The sequence below is a fragment of the Dromaius novaehollandiae genome, chromosome 5 (genome assembly GCF_036370855.1).
Source record: "Dromaius novaehollandiae isolate bDroNov1 chromosome 5, bDroNov1.hap1, whole genome shotgun sequence".
In the NCBI taxonomy this organism is placed as follows: Eukaryota; Metazoa; Chordata; class Aves; order Casuariiformes; family Dromaiidae; genus Dromaius; species Dromaius novaehollandiae.
In genome coordinates this window covers 36,406,991-36,419,516 of record NC_088102.1, presented here as the reverse complement: position 1 = coordinate 36,419,516, position 12,526 = coordinate 36,406,991, and the positions used below count along the sequence as shown (strand labels likewise).

General features: G+C 36.4%; 1 protein-coding gene across 1 annotated transcript in view; it reads right to left on the bottom strand.

Moving 5' to 3' along the window:
• Positions 1-12,526, bottom strand: part of RYR3 (ryanodine receptor 3) — a 272,262-nt gene that overhangs the window by 152,414 nt on the left and 107,322 nt on the right. The window contains exons 15-19 of the mRNA XM_064512440.1: positions 11,772-11,867; positions 10,945-11,063; positions 8,222-8,355; positions 6,612-6,853; positions 1,223-1,415 (exon numbers count right to left, since the gene is read on the bottom strand). Coding sequence (XP_064368510.1) covers positions 1,223-1,415; positions 6,612-6,853; positions 8,222-8,355; positions 10,945-11,063; positions 11,772-11,867 — 784 coding nt within the window. The remainder of the gene's footprint in view (positions 1-1,222; positions 1,416-6,611; positions 6,854-8,221; positions 8,356-10,944; positions 11,064-11,771; positions 11,868-12,526) is intronic.

Here is a 12,526-nt window from a genome sequence, read left to right as displayed (position 1 = left end):
TCACCTGCAAGTTTCTTTCATCATGAGATGATCAAAATATTTATGTATTGATCTCAGAAGGGAAAATCCATAATGTTAGTTTCCAGATTTACTTTACCTCAGACACACAAACATTTTTTTTTCTAATTACTAGTTGTGCAGATTATTTATAACGTGATCTTTCTTTCCCTTATGAAACCTATACTCTCTGTCTGTTCTGGTCATACTGAAGCCATCATCTAAGATCACAAGATATAAGAAAAACCCTCCTTTAAATAAACGTAAGCCAGCCCTTTGAATTTTTTACCTCCTTCACCTCACACTCTCTCCCTCTCCTGATTATTCCTTCTAAGTTGGAATTTTATGGTGGATATTAGAATCTAGACCATTAGCATTTTAGCTGAGTGAAAAATCTTCATAGCTTGTATTTTACACAGAAACATGCTCAGCCTACAAAAACAGAAAAATCCCAACCTTTCTTGCTGAAGAATTCTCCTTAAGTCTTTCCATCCTACAGGTGTTGCCAGTCAACATCAGCAGTAAAGATGCTGCAGGTGAACTGAATGGAAACTGATCAGGTAATGACAACAGCGCAAAAGCTGGTCTGTCGTTGTGTTGGCTTTGTAATATTAACACATGTATTTTGGCTGCTTAAGTAGTGTGATATTTGCAAAACATTTTCTGAACAAAGTAAAAGTAAGACAACATTGGAAGCCTGACAATTGTAAGCTCAAATTTTGTAATTTTAGGAAAAAAAGAAAAAAGAAAAAAGAAAAAGTAAAGAATGTGTAACATCAGTAGAGATTCCAAAACTGCTTATCATCACTGCTTCAAGTTCCCTACTATGATTAGGGTTATTCAGTCTCCACAATGATTTAGTTTTTTTACTTCCTGCCGAGGTTGCCAGTGAGAATTTTAATTAGTGCCAAATGTGGTACTGTGTTTCTGATACATACTTTTTTCACTGATAATTGGATTGAGACCAAATTAATTTCCCCTAGGTCACCAGATACCTATCAAATAATAATTTTCAGACATTATGACTTGGTCAAATCACTGGGCTTACATTTCACCCTTAGATGAAGTGCTCCCTAAACAAATTAATACTTTTCTGCCTGCTTCCTCCCTCCCGAGGGTTGGGTGGAAGCGAAGCAACAGAATACATACAATACATCGCACATAAAATCAGGCAATATTCTGTTGCAAAGAAAACAACATTAAAATGAAGAGACGTAGTACTTACTTTACACCTGCTGATAAGCTTACAACAGGAAAGAAAAACCCTTCTATACTGAAGTTCTCAAACATTCCTTGTACAGGCTGTCCATTAATGCGGAATGAAATGCTGGGCACACCTAAATCCAAGCAGCAACTGACCACATCATCAGATGCCAACAAATGCTGATTTACAGATGCTACAGCTCTGGGCACTCGACCTAAGAGGAAAGTAATGGGAAGCTTTAAACAAACTCTCCAGGCTTAACAATGAAATAATAAATTTATTTCCTCAAAAACACCATCAAGTTTTTGTTCTCAGTCACAGAAACATGATCTTGTCTTCACTACGCTTTGTGAATCATTTTGTTCTCAGAAATACAAAACGAGTTAACATTCTTCAAACTGGTACGTGGCGGAACAGTGCAAGAACTGAGCAAATCACTCGAGACTTGACGCTGTTCACAAGACAGAATACGCTGAGCTGAAATAATTTGAGCTCACGCTGTAGCCTGGTACAAGAGTACTCAAGCACAGAAAATGATTTTCCTCTGCCTTGATAAAGCTAATAGTGATATACCCAGTCATTTGTTTCACCAGCTATTTGTGAAATTTCAGGTTTTCACATGTACCTTTCTGATCCATCCACAAGTGGAATTAGTTACGGTACAAGGCTTCCAACAGTAACCACAAGCACAGAATTCAACAGATCAGACCTATAAACCCTCATGCTTCAGTGTAGTAGCCAAAAACATCCTTTCCTTTGTCTCCTCCCCACACCCCTCCAATTGATTACCATGCATTGGGAATTTAATTGAACCTTCACCTGAAGGTCTAGTACCAAGTACTACCAAAGACAGGAAGGACCACACACTTGATTCAGTGCAGCACTTAGTGTTTAACCTGTATCAATACACCTGTGAGCATGACAAGAAGTTGCAGAATCAACCTAGCTGGAAAGCAACATCCCTAGCAAAAAAAATAGTTTATGAAACCAGTACTCTGTTTCTGTTGGTATGAAGTCATTTAACTAAGTATCTTTTGAACAGCACAAGTGCAAAGTACATGGGGAAAGAGGAACATGCTGTTCGTGTCACGCCCACTGACAAAGTCCAGTGCAGTCAGATGACCCGGTCTTCCGAAGGAAAACATGAGAAGACGACACTGGACCTGGAGTTATAGCCAATATCCAGGTTTACAGTAATAAATATCAGGAGGCAAAATGGTATACTGCATTTTCAAAAAATGGCAAGACCTTCATAGACCAGGTTTTCTTTAATTCTATCAAATACAGCCTCAGACTAAACAGGAGGAGCCTGGCATCCTCCAGTCAGGAAGGTGGAACCTCAAAGCCATGCACAGGACATGGCAATCGTCACTGGAGACAGCAGTAACAATTAACAGGAGAGAATACTATCTGTAGTTATTTACCTACATCCATTCACAGGTAATTGCAACTGTTCAATCCCACTTGAGTATCTGGGCATATTTTAAACCAGGGAATATCTTTTCAGAATTCCTTTCAAAAATGTTTCCCTTGGAAACATTCTACGTTAATTGTAAAGCAAGTCTAATTAACTGGTTAAGCACTGTTCCAAAATTATAGTCCTTGGGACTTCTTAAGAACAAGCTAGTCAACTACGTGTTCAGGACAGTTTAAATTGATTTAATTTTCCCTTACTGCAGGAGAAAAGATTTAAGACGACCTTCCTAATGGAAGGTTCCTAATGGAACCTTCTGTGATTCCATTATTATTTAATTTTGTGTTAATGATTTATGAAACCTTTTCTAATGGAGTATATTACAGATGCCTCCCAGCCTACTTCCCCAAATCATTATTTCTACCTTCTGAGAATTGTTCACCAAGGCTACAAAAGAAAGCTGAATTATGTGTACAAAATATACATATATAGGTATTTTTACACACAAAATCCCATGCTAGAACAGGGTTAATATAATTGAATAGTCAAACTCTCCTACATTAGGAAGTGTAAGAATTAAGGCGAGAAAATCTAATTTAGTATATTTATGTATACGATTTTTAATACACCTTTTCATTGCATGATCCCACATTATTCCTTCCTGAGCAATTAAATAGTACTTAGCAGCATATAGCACTTCAAGGTTCTGAGAAACATGAGGAAATTTGTAATTTTGCCTACAGACTTTGAATGGTGTGCAGTAAATAAAGCACTAGCCACAAACTGAATAGGCTAAAAAAATAGGAATTTTTAACTTTCATCCTAACAAGCACCATCCGCTGTATGCAAGAGAGATCTGGAAGAAAAAGTAGTATGCTACCTCATAATTAAAGATTGTACCATAGTATGCACACAAAAGGGCTGAAATAAATTCACCAAACCCCCTTAATGTCTTTTCCCCCTACACTTCTGAATGGTTGGTTTTACAACCTTATTTTTTATAACACTATTCTGTGTAAGATACCTTAGTTCTTAAAATTCCAGACTGAACAAAATTCAGTCATATGCTGCTATAAGGGTACTCATACGATTTATCAGCAAAACTAATACTGGTATCAACAAAAGTTCTATCGCATTTACCTCTCAGTTGTGAATTAATGGTACAAATGCAGCAATATTAGAATGTTATTACTTATATGGATCAGCACTATATAAAGGAGAATAAATCAGTTTGCCAATATGTTTCACAGGCACTCTCCAGCAGAAGATGAACGAAGCTCAGGTATCCTAGTTCCAATCCAGTCCCTGGAAGAGGAAGTGTCTGGCTCCTTTGGATCTATATCCTCCCATCTGCCGTTCCCTATTTCTGTTTCCTTGGTCTCATTTTCTTCATTTAACCACGTGTCACTGCCTTGACTTTTCCTCCAAGGCCCTGCTATAGATGCTCTCATTTTTTCGTAGTGGACCAACACACTTACTCCCTACCTTCACAGTCTTTCCCCTCAGCTTTAACTGCTTTGGGTCCCCCCAGATCTCATCTCCAATTGGCTTCTCCACCACCAAGCAATCTCAGTGCCTTTCTGAGCTCCCAGTGAGAGTCTTTCTAGCCTAAGCCTGCCCTAGCCTCTGCTACTCAGACCCTTTTCCTAAGTTCATCAACCTAGTCTCTTCAAACCTTTCCCCCAGTGACATAATTTCTCAGTCGCCATGAAACGCATAATCCCCACCAGTCAGTCCCATTTTCCTTCACCATAGTGAGCCTTCAGCTGTCCTTCCTTTCTACATCATCCTCATTTGCATTCCATCTGCCCCAAATGGTAAAGGGCACCAAACACACAAGGCAGTTGCTTTCAACTAAGATGCTCAGACCTTGATTTCCAGCCACACAGATCATTTTCATACAGAAAGTCCTGCTCAGGCCAAAACTGAAACATACTCACAGAATTCTGAGGGACAAAACTGTTAAAATTAAGAAAGATCTACAGAGCATGCCTGTACCAAACTTCTTTCAAAGTCTTGAACAAATTTAAAAAGATATTTCAGGAAACACAGAAAGCTAAATTCCAGGTAAAAAGGCTACTTTCCAACAAAATGTTACATTCCCAAGAAAAGTTTGCCAGAATTTTCTAGCATTGGAAAAATATATACATCTGTATCTCATTCTTAGAAATTAATTCATCTTTCAAATCAAATTTATCTTGAGGCAGATACCCAGACTGTAAAATTTGCTCTCAAACAATGTAAGGTTACCAAAGTTATAAGAAACAAATAATATAATCTTACACAATACTAATACACACAAAATCAATAAAAGGTGATCCTCCAGTTTCATTCATATAGAAAGTGTTACTAAGAATATAGATGAAAGACCTTCACCAATTAAAGTAGACTGTTACAGATTTTAGATACACTACTTATTTTCCAGAGGTCTTACTCTGTTTTACTCTGCGCTACTCTGTTTTATTTATCTAAGTAGAATACAATCTTCCAGAAATTCTAGCAGCTGTTTCTCTGACTTTCTGCTGCTTTTCTTTATCTTTTCATCACATATCAATAGTTTGATTCAGAATATTATTCTGAATAGCAGGTGATATAATTAAGGGTATATAACTCATTACTTAAATATTTTCTTATTTTACAATCTTATGCATTATTTCTTTTCTGAAATATTATTTACTCAGAAAGTACTTTTAAGAACTGTAAGAAAGCAAAAATGACAATCATCAGCATTTCTTGTGTGGCCATTTTATTAGCAAATAGCCAACAGCACTCTGCTGGTTGTTTCTATAAGAAAATACAGTGATGCGGTCAATATGTATTCTGTGACAAACCTGTTTGTTTACAAAAACCATACTCTAATTCCATTTCCTTGGATTTGGTGTTGGACATCAGAGGACCACAAAAAAAGACTTGCTCATGCTTCCAAAGCCTGCTTTCCAGCTACGTATACATCCCAGACAACTCTGAACAATCCCTCTCCAAAACACCCCGATCATTATCATCTTCAATTTTCTACTTTTTCTCAGTGCTTACTCTTTAAACATACATATTAGTACTACCATTATTTGAACTGCAACATTTCAGAATAGCCTTCCTGTAAACCCCTTCTGTTCTGCCAGAGCTTTTAAATCTTCATAACTGCATGCACAGTGGCTTCTACTATTTCAATTAACTCACCCCACTCACATCTTCCTTTAGCCTGAACAAAGTATGGCTGATAAGACCACAACTTTAATGTCACTGATCTATAGCCGACCATATACGTTGTATTTCCTGGCATCCATTAACTCTCTCCTTCATGAACTGCAAGTTTAACCACTTCACTGCACTGCAAAGTGAGAGTATCTTAGACACATTAAGAAGCATTCCAAGTAAGACTGTATTTTTTCTGCTAAGCCTACTTTAGATAGCAAGGTGTTTGGTGAATAATACTTTTTTCAAACAGCATAGCAGCTACAGGTTTTCAGTTTGATCTTGTCACCACAGAAATTTATGTTCTAAAAACAACAGAAGTTCTCGAAACAGTGCAACAATTCTTATTTTAAATTGCCCAAAGCATCTTTTATGATTAGATTTACTAATGTCTATATTCCATTTATTGAACATCAGTAGATGCAAGGATAACAATAACATCATTTAACTGCACATACAAATTAGAAGAATACTGCATTATATAGATCCATATACAACGAATCTGTCTGAGATCACTACATCCATTCATTTTGGACAGATACACTTAAGTTAATATTGACCTAAATCTACATCCAAAACTCACTCTGAAAATGCCATCAAAAACATGAAAATAAAAGCTATTTGCTAAACAGCCTTTTGGACATAATTCAATATTGGTTACAATTTCAGGGAAGTCCCATGTGAAATTCTGAATAACTCTACTGAGTTTAGAATGCAGCTCAATGTAAATTAGCACGCAATACATGTAGAAAAGGTAAAGGTAGATAACTGCTAAAGATAAAAGGAACAGAACAAAGCACTCACCAGACCACAGATGAAGGCCATCAAAACCGTAAGAGTATAGGTCATCACCAACACCATTGCCTCCCCATCCTTCTCCACCACCAGGATAAGGGGCATAACCTGATGTAGAGGCCCATCCAACCCGTAAATGAGTGGGTTCTGCCGTCAAGAATGGATCAACTTGATCAATTATTAATTCAAAGTACCACTTCTTATATTGTGCAGAGCCCTCAGCAACACCCAAAAATATGTTTGGCCTTATGCTAAAAAAGAAAATGTAAGCCAGTTAGTGTAAAACATACAATGTAACATACGTGTTACATTGCTCTATACTGTTCCATTTCACTTTGCAAATATGATACAAGTGTAGATGTCCACATTTCACTTATAATCTTTGATTTAATATAGTGACCCATTTTATGACTTTATAGAGCAGCTTTAGAATTATCCAATTACCAAATGGAAAAAGCAGCTTGCATTTTTCCATTTAGTATCAGAACACATCTTACTATCACAAAAAGTTCTCTAAACAATGCCATCAAGGACAAATGCAAAGTCCTGTACGTGGGATTCTCTACCTCCTCCACTGGTAGAGACTAAGGACTGACTGTTGGACAGCAACTCTGGAATGCACAGTCTGCAGTTCACCCTGGCAGTGATGAGGGCTAATAGCCTAGGTAGGCTGTATTAGCAGGAGTGTAGCCAGCAGCTTGAGGGCTTCCATGATTCCCCTTTACTCAGCACTCAGTACACCACACCTAGAATACTATATCCAGTTTCAAGCCCCCGAACACAAGGATATTGATAAACTTAAGTGAGTCAGGTGGAGGGCTACTAACATGGTCAGGGAGATGGAGCACAAGACCTGTTAGGAGAGTCTCAGAAAACTGGTCTTGCTTAGCCAGGAGAAGGGGGCTTTAGGGGGAATGTAATTGCAGCAGCAGTACTTAAGAGGAAGTTGTGCAGAAAATAGAGATGCTTGGCAGAAGAATGAGAGGCAATGGTCATAAACTGAAACAGGGGAGGTTTTGACTGAAAGCAAGAAAAAAAATCACTATAAAGTATTGGAACAAGTTGCCTAAAGATATTAGGGAACCTCTGTTCTTGGAGGTTTTCAAGATCCAACTTAAAGTCCTACACAACTAGGGCCTAGGTCTGAATTCAGTGTTGATCCTGCTTTGAACAGGATGTTGAACCACAGAGCTCCTGAGGTCTCTTCTATCTCTATTATTCTATGACCAAAATCAACATAGAGACCAGGATATAAAACTAAGAGTAAAGATTACACCTCAAATTTTAGGCCAGAAGTCATTAATAGAACTAGACCTGTGATTCGAAAAACCCATGAAAAAACAAGGAATACCAATTTTGTCTTAATTATAATAAATCAACACTATTGTTACTTCCACCTGTATTTTTAACTAGCAAATCCTATTCAATCCCAGTTTCTAGAATAACTGTCATCTTGCTAGTAATACTGGATTTTTAAAAAGTTAAGCATTTTCTGAAAAGTCAGCGTCTGACTAGAAAACAATGGGACATCTCTCAGGTTACAGCATTTTCTTACATTAAGTACTATAGACATATCAATTCAGTTTTTTCTAATATAACAATAAAACAAGTCACAATACCTTGTCACATCATTAATCAAACGTGTTTGCAAGAGTAAGTCTCTTCTAGGCAGTAGATTGTCACAGATCAAGTTCTGATTGGCGCGAACTGCAACTTCATTACAGAGACAGAGAGAGCAAAGCACATCGAGAACCTGAGAAAAGGTCAGAAAACAGTCAGGCAAAGGAAGCTTCTTATATACATACAGTAATTCAGTTGTTAATTTAATTTATATTCAGAAGAGGCATAAAGCATTGGTACCGTTTTCTAAATACTTTTCCATAGACATGGACCAAATGTAGTCTGTATTACTGATAGTGAATATTCAACATTAGTGGAACATACATTCACAACACAGGGTTTGCCTTTGAGATCTTTCTTTCTCATGTCTACTAGGAAAATGGAAGGCTAGAGCAGCTGTATGGCAACTCTTTACGATAGCTCTTTCCTCAAATCTCATTACAAATTTGAAACATAAAATGAAATTTGTTGAGGAATTTGCTGTGGCCCAAAGAACTTCGCAAGCAAAATTAACGGATAAGCCTCAGCTGCAATTCTCAGGCTGTTTATGAATCTGTTCTGAAATCAAGATTTCAATGAAATAATCCATATATATTTAAAATGAAAAACATTTAAAAGAATTTATTGCAAAGCCAGAGTTTCAGAAAGATCTAATTCTAAAATTTCAGCTTTTTAACTTTCCAGACTGTGACAAAAAAGAAAAGACTTTTTGATGTAATTCTCTCACAAATTACCATTTAGGGTACAGTTCTGAGCAAAAGATTTTGGAAGAGAGAACACAGTAACATGTTGTGTAATGCTAAGGGACAAAGCTTCTCACTTTTTCAAAAGCTGAATCCTTTCCCTGACTTCACTTCCTATTGTTTCAATTGATATTTAATTCAAAAAATATGTAAATAAAGAAGGATTCTTTCTTTTTATTTTTTTCATTATTTTGTCTATATATTGAAATGTATATTCCCAGAGAAACTTAAAAATGTGTTTGGTGTCTGACATGCAAGCATGGAGCAAAGAGCCTGAATGGCCTAAACTGTTACAGACCATCTCCAAGACAAAGCATCATCTTCCCACTGTTTACTACCATTTTGGAAACCGTTGTCCAACTCAAGAAACAGCAGAACAGAACATTTGTCTCAACCATTCCTATTCACTGTCCAGTGTATTAGCACAAACCCACACTCCACAGCAGCTAATACATTGTGAACTCCACCACGTCTCAGCCCCCACATTTTTCCTTTGAACACCTCTGGAATAGGGCAGAAACCTCTAGCAGAAGGACAGAGGTAATAACCTATATAATCGCAGCAAAACTGACCAGTACTCAGCTCTCTTACTAACATTCATAAGAATCATCAACTCGGTATTTACATAGAAACTTTCTGAATAATGTCTATGCACCCAGTGATCACACTTCTCACACAAGGCTTTTTGTTGTTTTTTTTGAAATACAATATTTTTAAAGACAATTTTGGATTAATAATACTACTGTTATTTTCTAAATCACAACAGATTTTCTAATCTGGCAGGAAAACAAAATATTGGGTTTCCAGAGTTACAAATAAATTACTTCCTTACTTACTGGTGCTAAGTCAAAGACATTACAGATGGAAAAGCACAAATCTGTTACCCAGCATCATTCTTCTCCTGCACACAATATTTTCTTTTTCCACTTTAAGCTCTCATTATGTCTGCATAAAAAGATGTTCCAGCTGAAAGGTTCTCTCTTCAAGAGAGTTGCAGAGCACAAACAATTTTCCTAACAGCTAAATATAGTAAGCTAAACTTACCACTGTAAGTTCAACTTTTTATTATGCCTACTTACATCAGTTCCTACTCCTTAATTATCCTTAAAAATATTTTTCTCCTTTTTCATATTGGTAGTTGGTTAGGCTCTCCTTACAGTCTTTCCTTGTAAATCAGTAATTTCAGCTCACTAAGCATTTTTTCTGTTCTTCCTCCAGTTTATCAGTGTCTTTCAAAATAAGATTCCAACTGAGGAAGGAAACTGACATCAGAAAATCAGACACGAAACTGCACCCTCCTGCGTATTCTCATGTCATCCTCACTGCAGTCAGAAACTGCGTTCACTTCTTCTGCTGTCAAATTGAAGCCTAGCTTAATGTGCCTTGAACATCGATGTCTAGCTTAATTTCCACCATTATTTCTAAGTCTCTTTGGGTGTAATTTTTTCAGTTTTCTTCCTTCTTCTAACACCTCAGTTTTCAGACATCTGGACTTCTTTTTCCTCAAATTTCCATTTTATTTTGCTGTTTCTTGCTACTATTACTATTACTGAAGTCAGGAATGACTTTGCAGGATTTAGTTCTATCTGTCTGAGATAAAGAAATGGTAGTTCACTACTTCTTCAGAACTCTGGATCAGTAAGGTGCAAGCTGTTCTGTCCAGGTTTTTACAGTCAGCTAATAGAGTACTTCATTGTCTCAGCATCCAAAACAATAGGTACAACCCTTCTGACAAGTTATCAGTATTTCTTAACTTGCTATCTCCTTGTCATGTATACCTTGTTGTATTTGCAACAGAAAAGCAATTATACATTACACATTAATTTCTGATCTCAACAAAGCAATTTTTCAGACATACTTCAATGGTATTTCATTCCTTTAAGGGTACTAGTATCATATGCTTCCATGTAGAGAATTCCATGGGTTTTTCCATAAATTACTGGAAGGTTATCAATACATCCTTAGTTTTACATACATACCTTGTAATTGCGCCCATGTTTATCCAACAATGAGATAATAGATTTGATATGCTCTTCAGCTATTAAATTTAAAGCTTCTGGGCTTTCAATCAAGATGCAGTGCAACACTTCCAAAATACCTGTATGAAGATCACAGAAATAATGTTATCATAAAATAATCTGCAGAATGAACACAATCTAAAAGCTTAGTAAATAACACAGCATCTCAAGAGATACTGTCTTTTCTAATTCTATTAAATGTCTCAAGCCTAAAAAGAGAATGAAAACACTTTTAAAGAGTGTTGATACGACTGCGATGTGAACTGCACTAGACTTAAATGCATTATGAAGCTGTAAATTTCTGATTTTTTGATAAGAGACACAATTTAAAAAGCATTTGTGAAGAAGGCAAGTTTAGTTCCTCTTCAATGAGAGAGATACAGTTTTTAGTAGGGAGCACTGTGTGGTGTTTTGATCTTTTGCTGAACATCTCATAGTGCAAAAAAATGCCTTCATATGTATTATTTGTAGTTTTGCCCACCACCTACTCCTGCGCTACTTGATAGCAATGGAACAATACTGTTGATACTGTCTGACCCAATTAATTGTTTTACTGAAGTCATCTGTAACAACAATTGGATGTGAAATTGCACATACCAAAAGTATGAAACCAAAAAAGGACAAGAAACAAACTGTTTTAAAGTAATTTATTTGGTTAAAAAAAATATGCACAATGTGTATTTTCTAATGCATGCTGTTTTTAAGCTAAACTGCTCTGACATGTATGATGTAAGATAGTTACGTATGATGTATTGGTAGCTAGTTTACATTTATAAAGTGAGTCTCACCTGAGGAAGATTCTAATCTGTCCAATTTACTTATTAGCCAATCAAGGTTGCTGGAGAACTGAGTGCAATTGTTTCTGTTGCCACGAATGAGAGCAGCTGAAAAAAACCAAGAAGGTATAGTTTTATAACACCAGATTTTTTTCAATCACCAATGTTAATCATGTATATTTTAACATATTTTTATAACAACTAAATAAAAATAATAAATCCTCTTTTTTGTCCATGAACCAAATAAATTTTACCTATTTATGAGAGGTCACTACATATATTTTAGTTGAACTATTTAAACTCAAGAAATTAGAAAGGGAATCTGGGGGTTTTGTAATTGTTTTTTCAATTTAATTTTTACCCAGCTCAGGGATCATATTTGTTACCATCTGATATTGGTTTGGTTGCTAATATGAAAAGCATTCAAGACCAAGCATAATTTAGAATTAGTGTATTGATATTTAATGTTTCTCAGGCGGTCGGTTTCTTCATGTATCTGCAGAAGGCTACACACAGGGCAGCCCCTCCACCCAAGTGTTAAAAGAGAAGATCTATTATGTGTGCAGTGTAGGTCTACTGACAGATTTATAAACATGCATTGCATATATGCATGTATGATGCAAGCCTTCTGGAGTGGCCTTAGGAAAGAGACTGGGAAGAAAGGGCTGTCATTATCAAGATAATTCATTCAGTGTTCTTTTAATGAGATTCATGTAGAACACACATTATGCTCTCAAGAACAGCAGCACTTAATCAATATTCCCAAG